We start from the raw sequence: 20,720 nt of genomic DNA, 5'->3' as shown, positions 1-20,720 counted from the left end.
TGCATTGGCACATCTTGGCCGCAACAAGGGACTGAGGGAAACTTCACTGGAGGTTGTTACGTTCTATCTGCTCAGATTCCTCCTGCAGTGTCACCTGGCTACAGTATTCCTCACTTCCTCTCCTAAGCTGGTCTTCTTTGCTGTTCAACAGCTACTGGGTTCCACCCCAGAGGTGACTACATTTCAGAGCTAGGCAAAATGATTCCTGTGTAGGTTTTGTGTCCTGCAGGATATAAAGTGCTGTATAAATGTAAGATTTTCATTATGTTACTGGTCCAGTTCCTGGCCTAGCACAACAGGCCGTGGGCCATGACGGGGGCTCCCAGGCACTGCAGAAATAACAATGAATAATCACTAATGCTTGTCTCTGAACTTTCCAGGTGTGGCTTCTCATCTGCTTCCGTGAGAGACAACCGGACGACCATCCAGCTGACGAGTGTAAAGCAGCGATGAGAATTGGTCCCCGGCCAGCTACCGAGCACCGAGTGTGGAGGCCGGGCCTCTGGGTATTCCCTGCCTTCCTGCTCCCAGCAGCACTGCTCCTCTTCCTCGGCCCCAGCGGTGAGCTCTTTCTTTGCACGGGGTGCAGCCTGGGTGGGAACTTGGCCCACAGCCAGGGAGCTGATCCTAGGGCAGGGCACTTCCAGGATCAGCTGGATAGATGTAAATCTCTCCCGCCACATGCTGAACCTCCAGCCCACAGCGCTGTGTCCGGTACAGGCGCACCGGCTGATTGGTTGGTCCCCCAAGTCGGTGTGCAGAGCTCCTTGGAAGCAGCGAAAGAGCAGGCTGGTTCCAAAACCTGCGTGTGAGGGTCACTCCAGCTTCTGAACGCAATTGCCACAGGCCAGAGTTGGCAGGCAGCGTTGCCTAATGGGGAGAGTGCTGAACAGGGACTCTGGGTTCTAGTCCCAGCTTTGCCACTGGCCTGCTGGGTGACCTTGAGTAAGTTACTCACTTGCCTGCTCTGTTTTCCCTTCCATAAAATGGGGATAATGATACTGCTCTCCCTTGTAAAAGGCTTTCAGATTTCCTGATGAAAAGTGCTCTGTAAAGGTCTGGTATTTATCCCTGGGCAGAGAGTCAGCTGAAGGTAGAGTTGCCAATTTTGGCTGGAGGTTTCATCACATGCCATCATCTTTAATTAAAGATTAATCTTTAATTCCTGGAGATTTCAGGACAATCCTGGAGGGTCGGCAACCCTAGCTGAAGGTCTGTGCATCACTGAAGCCCAGAGGTCCTTAAATAGCAATTTATGGCGTCGGCACAGGGGTGCATTTCACAGACGTAACATCGTCCTTTTGACACTCGCAAATTGTAGGCACAGATAGCGGATGCAGTTTTGCCCCTGCCATTATTTCAAGGCATAATCGGTGTCACTCAGACAACGGGTTTCCTTGATCTCTGGGCACAGTCAGGCCTTTCCACATGACGTTAACTGGATCTGCAATAACTGCAGGCATGAGAAGGCCGCTGCCGGTCCAGGACACTTTCCAAATCAAGCCCCAGTCTCATGAATGATATTTGTGATGGCAAATGCAGTGGCCAGAGTCAGCTACTAATCAGAGCTGGGAGGGAACTGGATTTTTCTTGTCATGGGAAATTCTGTAATTTCAGTAATTTTTTTTCCATTCTGAAATGGAACGAACAGAAACCTTTTCGGAAGTTCCTGCAAAATGAAATTTCGGAGAACTCTTCATTTGGGGCCAGTCGAAACCGGTTTGGTTTGGGAAAATCAAAACGGCTTGTTCTGAGGTCAACCCTTTTGAACTTTTATAGGCAAAACCATTCGTTTTGTTTTCGAAAGGTCACTTGGAAATGAAAAGCTGAAATTGTCCGTTCCAAAACCGGGATGGTTCGACGGTTTTAAAAGGTTTCATTTAGGCTTTTTCTAAATAAAAGCGCTTTGAAATTGACATATGTTTCTAACCCTTTTGATTTTAGGCAAAAATGGCCTCTTCTGTCGAAAAACCCTTTTGCTGAACATGTTCTGACAAAGCCGTGGTGGTAACCATAGGAAGGGTTATTGCTGATTGAACAGCTCGTAACCTTGTTATACACAGATGTGCCAGGGTTTTGTGCATGGGGATTTTCTAGCACCCCCACCCCCATCTCCTGACAGGCTCTTTGCAATTTCTTCTTTGGCCATGCCAAGCTGCTGTGCCAGCCTCCTGACACACCCGGGTCTGGCATTGAGCACTGACCAGGGGAGTGTTCCTTGCTTTAACACTGGACGTTGACGCTAGACAAATTCAGACTGGAAATAAGGTGTGCATTTCTAACCGGGAGGGTGATTAACCACGGGAACAACTTACCAAGGGTTGTGTGGATTCCCATTTTTAAATCAGAATGGGATGTTTTTCAAAGGTCAAACAGGGATTGTTCCAGGGAAGTTCTACAAATGTTCCAGGGAAGTTCTACACACGGGGGGATCAGACTAGGAGGCCCCTTCTGGCCTCGGAATCTATGACTCTGTGAAACGTGAGTGCTCCCCTAGCCAGTGCTTGGCTCTCCCCCTTTCTGCCCCCCTGCTGCCTGTGACTTCCATGCCCAGTGGGGAGCGATCGTGACTGGCCTGGCTGAGGGAACCGAGGTTGCCCTCCTCCCAGCAGGGATGGAGGGAGGCGAGGAATGGGGGTGATTGGACAGGGGACAGCAAAAACAGAGAAGAAAAGGGACTTTCAAGATGCCTGGGGGGCTGGACGCTCAATTGCCATTAATGTCAATGGGAACTGAGCCTCTAAATCCCTTAGGCAGCTTGGAAACCCCCAGCTGAATGTGGGTGGGGGGAGCAATAGAGAGACAAAGTGCTGATTGCCCTGCACACCGGTCAGTGCTGTGCTAAGCTCCTCCCAGCCCCTGGAGAGAAGGCGCAGCGCGGCTGGAGCCCCGCGAGAGTCCAGTCTGACTCCTCTCCAGCTGGCTTCCCCTCTCCTGAATACCTGGTGTCCTGGATTTGTTAATATCCACCAGCGCGGTTAGTACCGTCCTTATCCATTTGACAGGGGCCCTCTTCAGGATCGGGGCCCTGGGCCAACACACAGGCCTTGCCTTCGCTAGGGAGAAAGGTGTTTGCTATCCCGTGGTAATTGACATGGTCTCAGGGCCCCTACATGGGACAGAGCACCCCACTGCGTGGGTTACAAGTCCTCATCCTTCGGCTCTGCGGGTGTGGACTAGGAGACGGTTTAGGCCCAGTGCCTGTCTAGGGGTGGGAGGAGACAAAGTCTCACGTCCCAGGCTGTGGTCAGGATGTAGCCGGAGCCCATGGAGGTGGCGATGTCACCGGAGTCTCTCTGGCCCTGGCTGGTCAGGACATCTCTCAGGATCAGGGCGACGAAGGCACAGCGGCGTCATGCTGGATCTTGGGGCCCCAGGAGATGGTGGGGGTGGCAGCCAAGATGGTGAAACTCACTCCTTCTCCGTCTGCCATCATTCGGTCAGCCAGCCTGGTGGTAGCCAGCCTGTCGCCCCAAAGGCTCTTTCTGAGGACCCACAAAGGGGATTGGTGGGTGGAATAGCCCATCACCTCCTTGTCTGGTTCACCGGTTACACCTGATTTCCGACACACCAATTTTGGTCCATTAACTTCCGGTCCCCCACTTCCCTCGCTTACCAGGCCTGATATTAACACAGTCCTTGAGTTCTAGCAGGAGGCTCCTTGGTTTGGACTAACTCGGTCTGTCTTGCTTTGGTACCTTCTCCCATCAGCATTTGTTGTTATAGGCTATGGCGACAGCTTGTGAACTTTCACACACTCTCTCCAGCGGCGCTCACGATGAGGTTACATGTGTAGACCCAATGATCCCAACGGACACCAATCAGTCTTTGGCTTCTAATGCCAAGGGCTCTCTTTAAACAGGGCAGAAAGCCTTGAAAGATGTGCAGAGGGTGAAAGCTCGGGGCTGGCTGTTTATTGAAACTTGGTGCTCCTGGGGAGATGAGGAAGCAGGTTCTCTTCTGCATGAACTTGGTGCCAGCTGCTGTGGTCCCTGCTTGGCCAAATTCCCAAGGAATGCAGGGCTGGGCCCTGAGATTTGAATTCCCTGGTGGAGTATCGGTTCGGGTAGAAAATAATGCCCTGAAGAATCCTGACAATGAAACCTGAATTGTTTGAAGCCTGTTCGCTGAGGTTCATAGCAGCCTTCTCTGGTGCCTGTCCAGAGACAGCCAGTCAATGGGTTTTGGTGAAAGCGGCACCTGACGTCGCTCAGTTTCTTCGCTCGGCGCTCAGTACCACGCTGACCGACGCGGCAGTCTCGCTGCAGCACTTGCTGGCATCTTAACGGAGACGACCAAACCTTGCCTTTGCCATCCCCGAGATGTAGGGGGCGTACAAACCCGCAAGTCACAACAGCGATAAGAGGGGCAAAACCCCGATGACTGGAACCTGCGGGGACACGCCACCAAAACCTCCGTGGAGGGAGATCGGCAGGGTGCGTGCCACGCTCGCAAAGAAATGGGGGTGAAGCTTGGGAAATGGCCAGACGGGAGAGGCCCCAAATCAGGACACTGGATCAAAGCCCTTGAGCTGGGAGAGATCATAGAATCATAGAATCTCAGGGTTGGAAGGGACCTCAGGAGGTATCTAGTCCAACCCCCTGCTCAAAGCAGGACCAACTCCAACTAAATCATCCCAGCCAGGGCTTTGTTAAGCCTGGCCTTAAAAACCTCTAAGGAAGGAGATTCCACCACCTCCCTAGGGAACCCATTCCAGTGTCAAGTATCAGAGGGGTTGCCATGTTAGTCTGGATCTGTAAAAGCAGCAAAGAGTCCTGTGGCACCTTATAGACTAACAGACAGTCTATAAGAGTCTGTTAGTCTATAAGGTGCCACAGGACTCTTTGCTGCCATTCCAGTGCTTCACCACCCTCCTAGTGAAAAAGTTTTTCCTAATATCCAACCTAAACCTCCCCACTGCAACTTGAGACCATTGCTCCTTGTTCTGTCATCAGGTACCACTGAGAACAGTCTAGATCAGGGGTCGGCAACCGGTGGCTCATGGCTCGCCAGGGTAAGCACCCTGGCGGGCCGGCCCGGTTTGTTTATCTGCCGCGTCGGCAAGTTCGGCCGATCGCGGCTCCCACTGGCCGCGGTTCGCGGTCCCAGGCCAATGCGGGAGGCAGGAAGCGGCGCGAGCCGAGGGATGTTCTGGCCGCGGCTTCCTGCCTCCCGCATTGGCCTGGGACCGCGAACCGCGGCCAGTGGGAGCCGCGATCGGCCGAACTTGCCGACGCGGCAGATAAACAAACCGGGCCGGCCTGCCAGGGTGCTTACCCTGGCGAGCCGCGAGCCACCAGTTGCCGACCCCTGGTCTAGATCCATCCTCTTTGGAACCCCCTTTCAGGTAGTTGAAAGCAGCTATCAAATCCCCCCTCATTCTTCTCTTCTGCAGACTAAACAATCCCAGTTCCCTCAGGTTGATCTGCACTGTGCAACCTTGCTTCTGGTCACCCTAATTACAGGGAACAATCCTGGCTCAGCCCCCGAGGAAAAGTTACCTAGATTCCGTCCATCTCTGAGCGATATGATTCTCTGCAGAGCCGGATGCTCGTTTGTTCCAGGGGATATTGCTCCTCTGTAAACCCCAGTCACTACCCTGTAGCGTGTGTGTGTGTGTGTGTGTGTGTTGGCCGACCCACAGAGAAGAAGCGCACGGAACAGGGAGCCAAGACACCTGGATTCTATTCACGGTCTTGCCATTGACTCAGTGCGTGACCAGGCCTTAGTCTCTCCAATTGCAAAGGGAGGCTAATAAGACTTACCCCCCCTTTATAAAACACCTCTCATCCCCACCCAGCAGATAATGGGGTTCTCCTGAAGCTCATGTGGTGGAGGAGCTGACGGACAGGGCAAGAAAAGCACCGTCCCCTGGTTTACATTGTTGCTGGCACCAGGCGAGCTGTGGCAGGAGAATGCCTGAAAATGCCCTGTGTAGACACAGCCTGAGAGGGTTTGAGCTCATGCCACTCAAGTCAGATGGAGTTTCACCACCAGCTCCAGCAGGGCTGAGATTGGGCCCCTGCTGCCCCCAGCACTGCAGTGAATACAGTAGGAACCACGGGGCTCACTGCATTTCATCTTCATTCCTCCTCTTTTTGGTGTTTGTTTGCCAGCCTCACAGAGCTGCGTGAAATGTGCCTGTTTCCATTCAGTGTGGCACATGGAGAATGTCTGTGGCCTGAGTTCACATGGGGGTCTCCCCCAGGGAGTTGGGGGGTTTGAATCCCACCTGCCCTAAAAGCTCATAAAAAAACTCACAGGGGTTAACATAAAAATTCACCCCTGGGCAGAGGGCTATGCTAGCCGTCGGCACCTGGTAAGGGTTCAGGTGGGACTAGGCCTTCTCGCTGCTGGCTCCTCTGCAAAGGGGGTGAATTTTACCACTGATGAAGAGAGGTTTTGGTTACACCTGGGCCAGAACTAAGAGCCAAACCCTTCCTGTCACATGGTGTCTGGCCCTTTAAGGAGAGTTGGGCCCAGCCTCACCTGTGACTGATCAGCTGCTTCCCAGCTGAGCTTGATCCAGCCATTAAAAAAGCCACCCAGTGGCTCAGTTATAAAGAGGAGCTGCAGAGAGGAGACTGGGACTGGGACACAGGTGGAAAGGCCTTAGCAGAAGACCTGAGTTGGGGGAATGACCAGGTTTATACATAGACTTAATGTTGAACTGTTATGTTTGAAGAATAAACTGTGCTCTGAAGGGGAGGGATTGATAAGAGTTTCTGGGCTAGGGAGAGAGGCCAGCAGCCTACAGCCCTAGCCTCTGCAGGGAGGAGATAAAATTCAGATCTGAAATGTGCCACCTGAACCCAGCTCGGATACCACAATGATGGGCACAGTGTAAACAGTAAGGTCTTGTCTACACAGGAAAACTATACTAGTACAAGATGCTACGGTGTGAGTTTATATTGAGTTAGCCGTGGTAATCCCTATATAGATGTTATTATTTTGATGTGAATGCCTTATTTTTATTTTTTTGTCTAGCTTATGCCAATATGGAAGGGGTTTAAGCTAAATTGGGAAAAGCCATTCTTCTTTGGGAACAGGAGTGTCCACACAGAGAGCTATACTAGTGCTGCTGTACCGTTGTAACTTCCCAGGTAGTGCCGGGATCGTCAAAGCAGATTAGGAGTTTGGCACCAGAGCCAGTTGCAAAGTTTTGATGGAACAGTGGTCTGTCTACAAATGCAATTTCACTGAAATGGAAACACTGCGTAGGAACACGTCAAATTCAGTGACCTTTCCATACGGTAACATTTTGTTTTGACTTTTGTAGGATATTCAATATAATCTATGTTCTATTGTCCAGTTAACATTTTAATATCCTAAAAAAGTCAAAACAAAGGGAGTTGACACTGGAAACAAAACATTTCAACATTCGTGTAACAAAGCTTTTCGATGGCTCTGGATTTTTTTGGAAATTTTTGTTCTGTGGGAAATGTTTGAAATTTCAGCTTTTTGTTCCAGTTCAGAACAATTTTTTTTGGAATTTCCCACCCACTGGGAATTCTGGTTACCACCCTGCTCTAATCATTGATTTCACAGCCAGAAGGGACCATTGTGACCGTCTCATCTGAGCTCCTGTGTAACACAGAACTTTCCCAACATAATTCCCAGAGCAGATCTTCGAGGTCCCCAGCTGTCATTGCATTTCCATTAGATTTTGGCACTTCACTCCCTTGGGCTCTTTGAAAACTCCCAGCCTCGATGGCTCTGCCTCGCTTAGAACTGGCTCAAGTCTAAAGCTTTTCAGCAACTGGGTTGGGGGCTGGAATGGAAGCCCGTGGCACTGGCAAGCTAGCGTTGTGCAGACCAAACATCAGCGAGTGAGCGTGTCGTCCTTGTTGGCCTATGCAGAGACCCGTTGAAAATGAGTGCTCGGCTTTGATTCATGCTTGGTCTGGTCTGGGGTGAGGAGCTGCAGGCTGGCAGCTCTCAGCCCTTCAATGGGAAAAGCTTGGCTGACTGAGGGCAATCCACTTCTCACGGATGGGCTTATACTACAACTGGCAACTAACTTTCCCGCAATCCTCCTCCCTCCCCAATAAATTGCATGGAATTTGGAATAAATCACAGATTTCCCCCAGGGAGAATTTGAGACAGGAACTTTGTAACCTTAAACCACTCAGACAGGAACAGAGCATGCTGCCCTCTATTGTTTCATTCATTTCTTTTTGTGAATGAGACTTGGCTAAGTGGATAACAAAGGGCGATTTGTCCTCTGCGTTACATTATTGCAGAAGCAGCAGCGGGAAATGAGTGTCTATGTAGGCGTATTGCACCAGGGCCTCGTTGCCTGCCCTGGTGCAACTGAGATGGGAAGCTGGCGCTAGGTTGCTTGGTGGATTTTATTTCCACTGGGTCTGTTCCCTTTGCTAAGATGGATAAAGGGAGCCTGGAAGTAGAGCTGGTTAGAAAATGGCATTTCTATCCCACAGGAAATGAAAACACTTTAACATTTGCTTTCATCCCAAATTGGGACAAAAAGTCAAAATTTAGAAATATCGTGGGAACAGAAATACTACAAAAATGTCAGTTTGGAAGCATCAAAAGGACCTTATTGAATCATTTTGTTTTGAGAATGTCAAAATAATTTGTTTTGAAACACAATGTCAAATATTTATTCTTCACCTTAATATTTTGTATTCTAATGTAAACATCTAAATGAAGCAGCAAAGTTGAAATGAAACAAAATGAGAATGTCAAAACAAAACTCCATTCTGAGTCATTTTGAAATATTTCTGGCAAAAATCCTGTCAGTGGGTACTTTTCTGCAAAACATTTTGATTTTTGACAAAAGGACATTTTCTGAGGGAAAATGTTCCACTGAAAATTTTTCAGCTGGCTCTGTCTGGAAGATTTGCTTTTCAAAATATCACTTTTTTTCCCCCTGTTAAACATAGAAATACCAGAAATGTCAAGTCTGGGGTCTGCTGGTTTTGCTGAAGGTAATCCTGGGCATCTCAGATGCATGTTGCAAGTTCTTAATGAAAGGGGCAGGGATATGAAACTTTACCAAAGATGTCCTTTCTATCAAGTGTGTTTTAGGCTTTGGAGTTAAATAGGTGTCAGCAAAAAGAAAATGCAAAATCAGAGTTTTAAACAATCTGACTAACGATACTTTCCCTCACTGTTGGGTTTACTCAAGTGATCTAATTTCGAGTCGGTTCTCTTGAGTCAGCCCAGCATGGGTGAGATCAGTGGGAGAACTCGTCTGTCCCTTCTGTGCACGTGGGCAGAAGTGGTGTGAACCTGGCAACTCCTTCAAGTAAACCACTCCTAGCTTGATGTGCTCCCGATTTCTGTCCGTGGCCTTCCTTCCAGCCGGTGGCAAGGCCTGGCTCCAGCTTTTTGACTCGTAACGTTGTCTCTTAGGGTTTGCCTACGTGCACAAGTCGCGCTGGTTTCAGATTTGTTGTCTTAGTGCTGCTGGCAGAATGTTTTTGGTGGAGAGCGCCCACGCTTCGCTGCTTCTGTTCACACACGTGGCAACGCTTGCGTCCACACAGCGCGCGGCACTGGGGGCAGGTAGCTGTGTCCTCGCTGCCTTTTGGGAGATGTTTGCTGGGCATGGTGGGATAGCCGCAGTGATGACAAAGAAAAGGGCCTTGGGATTCAGTCAGTAGCCTGGGACTCAGGTGATCTCAGTTCAGTTCCCGGCTCTGCCCCAGACTCTCCGCGTGACCTGGAGCAAGTCACCTAGGAGCAGATTTTCAGAAGGGCTTCATGTCTTGGATGCTGAGGTCTTTGGACAACCCGGCCCTACATTTCCCACTGTAAGCTGCTCAGAGCTGAGCCCCTCTGAAAACCTGGCCTTTAGTTCGGTGCCCAAGTGGGGAGCGGAGCTCTTCTGAAACTGGCCCCAGTTGTGGGTGCAGAGCCCTGGAAAACTAGCCCCCTGTCCCCCTGAATCTCTCTAGACCTTTAGCTTGCCTTGTCTAGTTAGATTGTAACTCTGGGGCAGGGAGTCTCTCTTGCTATGGGTATATACAGCACCTAGCACAACAGGGCCGCAATCTCGTCTAGGCCTCTAGGTGCAGAGTAATAAATAATACTTATGATGATACTGTCCGGTCACAAGCTCTCCTGTGGCCCATAGATTCCTCCAGAGTGGATAAAAGCTGGATTTTTTGTGGCTAACTTAGGACCCTCTGAAGCCATTTTTGTCACCCTCATGAGGCACAAAAGGCCAGTGGCTCAATTTGTCTCATGCCATGAGAGTCGCCTTTAAATTATTCTCTTCCTGGCTGCGGCATCCGGCGCATGAGTTACAGGACAAGACGCTTACGCTGAACTGACAACTGTGGTGGTGATCTGCTTATGGGAAAAGAGTCGGGCTGGAAAGAGCAGGATCGGGGGGGTTAGAGGCATGAGGCGGGGTACGGTAGAGAAATAAAACCTGCCGTAGAGTGAAAGACTCAAAAGACTCAAAGCGAAGGTTGCGGTGGTGGTAGGGATAAGGTAGAGAGAAGAAGGCCAAGGGATGACGTAGAAGAGATCCCCTGATCACGTGTTCATGTTCTGTGACTAAGACGGGGATTTTCTTAGATTCTCAGGCCAGAAGGGACTTCTGGGATCATCTGCTGACCTCCTGCATAGGCCAGGCCAGAAAACTGCTGTGAAATCACGTAAGGAAACAGCCAATTTTAAAAATTGCCGGGGACAGAAACCGTTAGTAGATTGTTCCAATGCTTAGTCACGCTCGCTGTTACAAATGTGAGCCTCCTTTCCAGCCTGAGTTTCTCCAGGTTCAACTTCCGTTGTCTCCTAGACTGAAGAACCTGTTGCCAAATATCTGTTCCCCGTCTAGGTACGTATAGATTGTGATTGTCACCCCCTTAACCTTCGCGTCAAGTCTTTGGAGTCTTTCACTCTAAGGCAGGTTTGATTTGTTGGGAATTGTTTTCCTGAAAGGTGGGGAGGTGGACGGGGTCTAACTTTCAGGTCTGGGCTTTCTCTGGAGGTGGCCTCTTCATCGGAGCGGATCCGTGGTGGGTTTTCTGCTGGAAATAAAGCTTTTTGGGCCAATTCACGAATGCCGGGGAATAGACCCGGTGACTGTGAATGGATTGTGGCCCGTGTGAAACAGTTCAGTGCTCAGACCTTGTGTGAGAAGCACTCGGCGCCACTCGCCTTTAAGGCACTTGGCCGTGTGCAGTGGTCTCTGTGCTGCGTCAGGCTGTCCCCCGAGTGCAGGGCGCGCGTCGGTTGGGGGGTCTGGGCCAGACGCTAGAGAGAGAGAGGGCCGAGCCGGGACACTGGAGTCTGGGTCTGGAGCTCAGAGCTGGTTCTGGGGGCCCAGTGTCCATCCCAAGTAGCAGGCTGGGGTTTGAGTAACTCCCTGGGGTGGGGAACCCCCCAGCTGTGGAGCCACTGAGAGCAGATGCAGCTCAATGGGGAGACGCCAGCCTTCCCACAGCCAGAGCAGAGACCACTCCAGCCACGCCCTCTCCCCTGTGCAGGTGTCTGGGAGGTTGGGCTACCTCCTGGCACCTGGGGCAGTTCCCCCCTGGGAGGAGCCTTGTGCGTTCCAGCCCCTTCCCGTGGCAAGAGAGGCCCCGCCATGGTTCAGAATTGGGCCCAGCCTGCTTTTTGGGGGTGCAAAAGGCTCCCCAAGGTGCAAAGCAGAAGGAAGACCCAGCCTGGCATCGCAGCCATTGACTATGGGAGCCACTGGGTGTCACCGTTGCACTGTATATCCCGGGGACGTCGCCAGTTCTCTGTGCTCCCTGGGGGTGAGGTTTCCAATGGTGGGCATAGAGAGCTCCTGTCCTCTGGCCTGCCCCACGGTCTGGCCTGCCCCACGGTCTGGCCTGCCCCGCGGTCTGGCCTCTTGTGCAGGCATTGTGCCGCCATTCTGAGTGGTAGCTTTCTCGCCCGTTCTGGGCACGTGCGTGAGGCCCCGGAGAATCGGGTGTCTGTCTGGCTAAGCGCACGGAGACGTGGCCAAGGAGAGACTGGTTGGGGGGTTAAACCCCCTGGCATCCTGGAGTGGGGTCCTCTGGCGAGCCCTTGGCAAAGTCCAGCTGGCTCAGGGCTGAGGGAGTTTTCCTGCCTTTCTGTGTGGCCGGCTGTCCCTGGCTAGACTAGGGTGACCAGATGTCCCCATTTTAAAGGGACAATCCCGATATTTGGGGCTTTGTCTTATAACGGGGCCCATTGCCCCCCACCCTGTCCCGGTTTTTCACACTTGCTGTCTGGTCACTCTATGCTAGAGCAGCCCGGTCAAAGATGGCTTCGAAGTGGGGCTCAGACACTTAGGCCAGGCCTACACTACAGACCTGCGTCGTTATACCGACCGTAACCTCCCGTGTGGACAGCGCTATGTCGATGGGACAGCTTCTCCCACAGCCATCGCTACCGCCTCAGGGGAGGTGGGTGAACCACGCCGACAGCAGAGCTCTCTCCCGTTGGTGTAGGAGCTACATGGGTGCTGCCCTGAGCTAGTGCGACTCTCTGCCCTGGCAGTGCCGCAGCTTGCGGCCAGGGCAGGTGTTGAAGAGGAAATCCTTAGGGGAAGAATTGCCTAGATTTTCCCCCACCAAAGCCTTCCCCTGGATCGCTATTTCAAGTGGCGCACACAACAGGGCCCACCCCATGGCGTCCCGTGAGATCCTGTGGTTGGCTTTAAAACAATGGTTTCTTTTTACTTTCCCTCTGACTTTGGAGCCATTGGTGCGTCACATGTTTTCAAGCTTTTCTCTGCAACTTACTTTAAAAAAAATGCAAGCTCAGACTCTCACTTACTCACAAGACTCCAGGAGTTGAGGCTTTAAGGGAAGCGCCAGGTACTGTACGACTCAGAATAGAATTGCAAGGACTGGTGATGCTGCACAAACCAAACACGGGGTGGCACGCGGTGAGCCCGCTTCTGAGCTCGTGTCAATTGTCACTGCTGCCTCGCCTTCGAGAGAACAGCCCCGACTGGCACCAGCTGAGGATCTAGCCGTGCCTGTTGAGTTGGAAGGAGGGACAGGCGTTCCAAGCAAAAGCACTTCCCATGCTTTGTTTGCCTGCTGGTGTTGCAAGGTTCTATGAAAAGACTTTTGTTTAATTAGGAAAACCAATGAGCTGCCCCTCCCTTCTGCAGCACCTGCTCCTCTCTGGTCTGCAGGGATCCAACTACATTGCATATGGGGATAAACACAGGCTGAGAAGGGGTATTTCTCAGGCAGCACTTCAGTTCCAGTTTCCCAGAGAGGATCAGTTACTGGAATGGGATTCTTGCCTGTGATTTCCCCACTCGCTTCTCTCCTCTGTCTCCAGCTACACCTAGTGTAATTTTTTTTTTTAATGTGCATCTTCTCCTCTCCCAGGACTCAGCCAGACTGTCTCTGCTGAGGAGCTTCGACAGACAGGGGAGCAGATCTCCAGTGTGACCAGCACCCCCGCAGGTCCCTGGGCTCTCTGCCAGATATTCTGTTTGGTTCCTTGGCAGCAGAACCTGTAGCCCGAGTCCTGGTGCAGTCATTGACACCAGTGCAACATGAGTGTAACGTGCAGCTAGATCAGTGGGAGCATTTTACACCACTTTGCTGGTGTAAACGCCTGGATATGGCAGAATCTGGCCATGCGTTGGTGACCTGTGGCCAGTCCATTACTCCTGCCCTTGAGCCTTCCTTCTTCAGGGGACCAGCGTCCCCTGGGGTTGCTGCATTTTGCTATTGCCTGGTATTGATTATGGGCCCAATTCCCTTTGTCCTGCACCTTGTGTTGTCATCGATGCCGTGGGGAATCAGGCCCCCTCGGGGTGGAGGGAAGTTCAGCATTCCCCAGGGCCAGAGGGTAGACGGAGCGGCCTGCTGCATTCACAGCTCCGGCCGCTTCACATCCAAGCGGCAGCGTTACCTGCCTGTCAGGCAGGATGCCTGTGTGTGGTAAAGCCCACACTGGCCCAGCCGTGACCCAGAACCTCAGCGCCCCTGGGGCATCTGCTCTATTGTTCCTTCCCCCTTTCTCTAGAGCTGTGTCTGGAATGGCACCTGCTGTCACTGCAGCTGCACAGCTGGGTTAGCTCCGACTCCTCACCCATTCAGATGGGAATTTCTAGCACCATCACGCTGCAATATTCGTGACCTGACTGTGGCCAGGCAGAGGGATGGATTGTGGCATACCAGGAGTGTGACCTAGTGGCAGCTGCTCTAAGCTAGGTATACTCAGGTTTGAGACATACCAGGAGAGGAGATAGCCCAAGGAAGCCAAGATGCTGTGGGGAAGTGATGCTGGTGAATCGGGAGGAAGTGCCCCTGCTATTGCCCCACCAAAATCCTTCCTCGTTGACTTCATGTCCCCCTCCGCATCAGGGCTGGACTAATGCCCCGCTGGTGGTGATAGAGGGTCTGTCTTTCAGATGAGATGAGAAGCTGGTGCTGACCCAGTGTGCTCACCAAGGAGCCGCTGGCACTTTCCACCCGAGACGGCACATTAACCCAAGTGCCAAATTCCAGGGATTCCTCCCAACTCCTCAGTGGTTTCCAGGGGATAACGTCTCTCCTGTTCTGTTGTGGTTTAGAGGCTGCCACCTTCCACCCCGCAGGTAGCTGCCTCTCAGCAGAGGGCGAAGTGATCCGTGCATATAGATAGACGGAGAGCTTGTTGGCTTTGTTGTGTGTTTTAAAAATAGTACTGAGTAAATAATAATACTTAGCTCTTTACACCAGTAGATCTTAAAGCTCTTTACCAAGGAGTTCAGGGTCATTATCTCCATTGTAGAAATGGGAAACTGAGGCACAGTGATTTGGCCAAGGTCACCCAGCAGGCCAGAGGCAGGAATAGAACCCAGGTCTCCTGTGTCTCAGGCCTCGTTTTAGCTCTGTGATGCTGAGTCGCAGCATGACATGGGCAACTCTCAGCCCTTGCTCCGTGCCTCAGTTTCCCCATCGCTAAAATAGTGACGATAACAATGATCTGTCTTTTTGTGGGAGTTTTCCTTTTTAAACCAACTGCTGTCTCTCTCCTGCTCTCCCCTTCCCACCCCCACCCAGACCTCAGATCTGTGTGGAAAAGGGAAGAGACAGGTAAGCGGAAACTTGAAGTGCTCAGCTGTTTGGAGACTAACTCCTTTGAATTGTCTCAGGCAGGAGCAGCCAAAGCACAGATCACGGAGTTCTGTATTGCAGCAGTCTGTGACCGGCCTCGCGGGGGGGAGAAATTCACCCCTACACGCGGAGGCCTGGCTCAATGCCTTTGCATCAGTCCTTTGATTCTGTATTTTTAGGACTTGAGTGATGCACAAATTTTGTGCTGGGTCTTTGCACAGGAGCGAGTTTCATCCTGCTCTGACTAATCAAGCAAGCTCCAGTGGCTGGGCTAACACGGTTGCCCTAACAATTTCACCAACTGCTAGTTGCTTTCCCGGTTTCCCAACTGCTTCCACATTCCACCGAGCTCCAGGGTCCAGGTGCCGCCACCGCAAAGACGGTTCTGCTAATGCACTCAAACGGGCTAGTGCAAAGAGAGCTGCATGGGACAACAAAACAAAACTCCCCTTAGGTGGAAGCCGCTGAGAAGCCATGTGGACTGGAGTGTGATGAGTGAACTGTGGCCAGTGAGATAACACGGACTCCAGAAATGTTTCCCCTTTAATCTGTGACAAACCACAGACCTCAGCAGTGGTAGCAAAGACCCCGAGGGGCAAAATCTGTCCTCAGTGACTTGTTTGCCCCTGTTACTGTGCATGGAAGGGAACACTGTATACTTACCGGAGAGGAGTGAAAGGCCCTGCTGGGACTGGGATATGTGTCTGGGCGGCCCTGATGTGTGTTATACCTGATGCTTAATTTACTAAGTCATCCTCCTTAGCACTCATGCTGCTTGGTAAGACGGCCCAAGTCAGTTCTGATATTCCTTATCCAGTAACCCTTTCCTGGCTGTGGTCTCCTGGCACACCAACGAGGCTTGATCCTTTTCCTTCTCCATTTCAGGCAACGCCTCCGCTTCTGCTCCGTTGTCGTTCCCAGGTGAGATCTTCTCCGAACTGCTTCTGGACGAAGAGTTTTGTACCCGAAAAATGGGGTTTTGTCAAAAATGAATATATTGGGGAGGGGGGGAATGGGGATGAGATTTTGAGTTTTGCTTTGAAAAAACCAAATGGGTTTAAAATGAAAATTTTGATATAATTTTTTGTGGAGGCAAAAAAACCCCCTGTTTCCTGACAGGAAATATGACTGGAAGCCATGGGGGAATTTTGCAGCTTCCTGGGCTTGTTCCGTGCCATAGAGCTGGGCGTCCGCGGTTCTAGTGAATGACCGACTGATTTGGCAAGGCAAACAGTGTGTCATTTATACAGACACATGTTCTGTTTCTAATTTGACAGATCATTTATGTGTGGCTGATTTCAGCCCAGGAATTATCCATGGATTGGTTTGCTGTGAGTATTAGCAATTTGCCACCTGCACCAGGTGACAGGTCACCCAAGTCACATGATACCATTTCTCTTCTCTCATCGGACGATTCTCTAACCCAACAAGAGCTTCCAAGATGGCCGAGTGAATGTGTCCGGTGCAGAGATGTAGTCCTGACCCTTTGCTTCCCTCAAACAAATAGAAACCCACTCACCAGAATCAAAGCAAATGCCAGCAAGACAGTAGCCTACTACTGGTATCAACTAACGGAGCTACTCCCTTTGCTTAAGTGGTAGCAGTCTGGGATTTGGTGCAGAAGGTCATAGGCTCAAACATCTGCTGATGACCCCTGGTGGGAGTCATGGTGCATTCGTTACCTAATTAGGGCTAGCCTGTTGCCTGGTTACTTGTCTCACTGTGACCTTCCTCCATGCAGAGGTGCGGTTGGTCAATGGGCGCAACCGGTGCCAGGGGCGTGTGGAGATCCTCTACAATGGCTCCTGGGGGACGGTGTGTGATGACGACTGGGACCTAGTGGACGCCAATGTGGTGTGCCGCCAGTTGAGCTGTGGCCATGCCCTCACCACACCAGCCACCCTGACCTTCGGCCACGGGCGGGGGCCCATCTTCCTGGACAACGTGGACTGCCGAGGGAGGGAGGTGGCCCTGAGTGAGTGCGGGAGCCGTGGCTGGGGCATCCACAACTGTTACCACTATGAGGATGTGGCCGTCACGTGTAACGGTAAAAAGGTTTGGTTCCATCCTACGGCGGGGGCAGGGGCAGTGAGGGGGTTACATGACTGATGCCTCTTCAGACCCAGCATCCCTCGTGTCCCTCTTGTGACTGACTCATAGGACTTCCGGTCAGCGGTCACCAGGGCCCCCGTGCCGGGCACTGGGCTCTCGGAGGAGATGGTGCCGCAGGGCTGGGCTGCTGGGAATCAGAGGATGGGCCAGCTGCTACCAGCCATCTAAGCCAGGGGCCAGAACTGAGCAGCCCCAGGGCCTGGCTTGGGTTGATTAAACTGCCCCCTCCACATCTTTCCTTTTCTGCCCTGCCCTTTGCTCTCACTGCGTCCTGGCCTGTGGCGCCACATTCCCCGCTCTGTGACCTCCCTTAGGGTAGGTCTGTCCTGCAATCAGAGGCCACTGCAGCGCGTGTAGACGTACCTGGATCTAGCTAGCTGCAGCAGCGTCCGCTACCCCTTCGAGTACGCACCCTGGGTCTCCGGCAGCTTTGTCCGTCGGTGCCGGAGCAGCTTCACTGCTAGTGTTAGTGGCGCGAGCTAGCTAGTGCTGTCTACACTGCAGTCGGGACAGCGCGTGTAGACGTACCCAAGCTAGCTCTGATTGGAAGGATCACAGACCCAGTAAGGTCTAGTTTTTCTCTGCTGGGCCTGTTTTTTTTTTTTTAATTCACAATCACTCTCAGACCTAGTCAGGGTGATGGGGGCAGATGCCTGGAGCTGGGCCAGATCTGCAGACAGATGCCAGCCCAGGCCTAGCAGAGAGGCAGTGGATTTGTGATCCCCTAAGGGGCAGGGACTGATTGATTGAGGAAGGCGTCCAGCCTTGACTGGAGGAAGGGGCCTGACCTGGAGGGGAAGGGGTGGTGCGTCTCAGGCTGCAGCTGTGAAGGGGGGTGGGAGGAGCTGGTCGGGAGGCGAGCTCAGGACGGCTGTTGGGGAGGAGATCTCTGGAGGCTGGGTGGGTTGATCCTGCTGCTGAATGTCCAGGCTGAAGTGCTCCGCTCAGGCCATTGGGGGTTTGTCCATCGCTGTTCATAGCTGGGAGGCTGATGAGAGGGAGGCAGAGGCCAGGCGCCGTGTGAAAGAATTCCCAGTGTGCGGGGAGGGGGGTCCCAGGAGGCAGGGCCGGCTTTTGACCCAGAGCAAAATGTACCCTGCTCACCGGTGAACGCAGCCATGGGGGTGACGCTGCCCTGTCTGGGGCTCCTCCCTCCCGCCCAGACTGAGCTCGAAGACACAGACGTGAGTGCTGCTCCGCTAATAACGAGTGACCAGCCCTCCAGCTAGCCTGGTCTGCAAGGGAAAAATGACTCTTCCCTCTAGCACTCAGCATTACACACGGGTCTGAATAGCACTTAGCCTGTCTGCATCGCTTTGCAAACAGGGACCAATCCCAGCAGCAGGATTGAGTGTCATTGTCCTCAGTTTCCCTCGCAGAGAGGTGAGGTGACTCCCCCAAGGGTGGTCTGGGTCAGAGGCAGGATTCGAACTCGGGTTCTTTGCTCAGCGTTGCCGGCTCTGGCAGGTTGATTGCGAGTCTCCTGATATTTGCCGTTTTTCTAGCTGGCACAGCCACGTGTGTGAACATCGCTGCTCTCCCCTGGGCTCTGGAGGCTGGGGCAGCGTATCCAGCGGGTGTATTTATTACAGGGTATGCAGGAAAGGAAAACGAGTAAAGCCACCCTGACGCCCAGCCTGGCTCTGGTTCTCTTTGCAGAGCTCTCCCCGACCCGGGCAAGCAAAGGACCGACGAGCAGAACCGCCACAGCCTCCCTGCAGAGCGGGAAGAGTAAGCATGTCGGAGATCGGCTTCTCGCTCCTCAGATTCCCTCCCTGCCTCCTACTCATTGTCTGGCGTCTTTCCGCCGGAGGCCAGGCCAGGGCGCCCACTCTCCCCATACCCTACCCCCAGGCGTGGGCCGGCTCCCCCCACTGAGAGCAGAAGAGGCAGGTGAGACCAAGGCTAAGGATGACCCCAGTGGGTTATTGAGGTGGGGCTGCTGCGTAGACCAGGGGCCGTCCAGAGCGGGTCTCCCACTTTACAGACGGGACGTCCCAACTCCATGGGCTACTTTTTGCTGCCACGTGCAAACTCGCGTCTCACTTGCTGCTCCCCATCCCCTCTAAGCCTCCTTGGGCACGGCCTGCTCCTGTCGCTTCCGTGGGATCCCGCTCAGTGCTCTGCCCGCCCCGGGGAGAGCCCTGACGCTAACCCCGGCTGCCCTTGTGCAGGCGATGGCAGCATTCGGCTGGTGAGCGGCGCCGACCCCTGCCGGGGCAGAGTGGAGATATTCTACCAAGGGACCTGGGGCACGGTGTGCGACGATGACTGGGGCCTGAGCGACGCCAGCGTGGTGTGCAGGCAGGCGGGCTGCGGCCGCGCCGTGGCACACAAGAGCAACGCCTACTTCGGCTACGGCACGGGGCGCATCCTGCTGGACAACGTGAACTGCGAGGGCAGCGAGCCCCGCCTCTCGGCCTGCTACAGCCTGGGCTGGGGGATCCACAACTGCGGGCACCACGAGGACGCGGGGGTCATCTGCACAGGTAAGGGCGCAAAGCCTCGTGGGAACGGCCGCCATCTTGGCTGACCCGCCGGGGATGGGACCGAGGCGCAAGCCGTGGCCCGTGTGGATTGGGCGCGGAGGGGGCCGTGCTGATGGGAGGATTACCACCCTCCCCCATCCAGAGGCAGCTCAGCACAAGCGTCTGAGCCATGACAGTGCCAGCCCTGGATAAGCCTTGACCGATGCCATGGCTGCCTCCTTGGCCAGCACCGAGACCAGCCCTCCAGAGCAGAACGCCTCAGTCCCTACGGGCAGATCCAGGCCCATGGGGGGAAGGGGCAGGGCTGCAGTGGAATCAGACCCTCTGTAAATTGGCTCTGGAGAGGAGTGAGTAGCGCGCACCGAGCCATGGGTTCCGTCCCCGGTCACCGCTACTGCTCAGAGCTGTGCAAAACACCCCTACTCTGCTTCCTACGATCGTGACGCTAAGTCACACAGGGAGTCTGTGGCGGGGCAGGGACTTGAAAGTAGGGCTCACAAGGCCTAGGGGACTAGCCACTGGACCGTCCTTCCTCATTACCTGCTAGGCTGGAACCCAGGCGATGGATAAAACACAATGGAGAGAGGCTGGGACTAGTCTGAGCAGCAATTGGCAAGGGAAATGACTCTGGCTGCCTGCGACTTCCCGGCGCTGGTGGAAAACAAGCTGCCTTGGTCAGGAAGTGGAGTGATTGGCTGTCAGCGGCTGGGCACTCAGCCATCCCCGGCCTCCCTTTCTCTTCCCCTCTTTCAATTCTGTATCTCTGTTGATTACCATTTATAATGTTAATAATCCCCTTGCATTCCCTCATTATCGCAGCTAATGACTGGCACACTAAGTGCCCTCACTTTTGCTTCCCAGCGATTAACTAACAAAGAGGCTGATGGGCGCAAAATGAGCAATTTTCTCAGGCTGTTCCTTTCTTGCCTAACTAGCCATTGTCCTGCAAGCCGGGGAGATGGAAACGCTGGCCCAGAGAGCCTCGGTGGGCCGGCGTGTATGGGGGCGGGAGCTGTTCTGAATGGGGGCGCCGGGTCCACGGAGCTGGGAGAACTGAACCTCTAGGGGAGATCGGCAG

At 53.2% G+C, this 20,720-nt stretch overlaps 1 protein-coding gene across 5 annotated transcripts in view; it reads left to right on the top strand.

The window, feature by feature from the left end:
- SSC4D (scavenger receptor cysteine rich family member with 4 domains) overlaps positions 1–20,720 on the top strand; it is a 44,514-nt gene that overhangs the window by 14,421 nt on the left and 9,373 nt on the right. For 4 of the 5 annotated variants that reach the window (XM_044993348.1, XM_044993347.1, XM_044993349.1 and 1 more), the window contains 5 exons: positions 381–561; positions 15,927–15,962; positions 16,783–17,088; positions 18,813–18,884; positions 19,328–19,642. In XM_044993348.1, the coding sequence (XP_044849283.1) occupies positions 450–561; positions 15,927–15,962; positions 16,783–17,088; positions 18,813–18,884; positions 19,328–19,642 (841 nt within the window). In that variant the 5' untranslated portion in view covers positions 381–449. The remainder of the gene's footprint in view (positions 1–380; positions 562–15,926; positions 15,963–16,782; positions 17,089–18,812; positions 18,885–19,327; positions 19,643–20,720) is intronic. The other variant, XM_044993351.1, reaches the window with a different exon arrangement.

This window comes from Mauremys mutica, chromosome 19 (genome assembly GCF_020497125.1).
Source record: "Mauremys mutica isolate MM-2020 ecotype Southern chromosome 19, ASM2049712v1, whole genome shotgun sequence".
NCBI lineage: Eukaryota > Metazoa > Chordata > Testudines > Geoemydidae > Mauremys > Mauremys mutica.
Note: the sequence above shows the minus strand (reverse complement) of the source record. Positions and strands in the feature narration are given on the sequence as shown.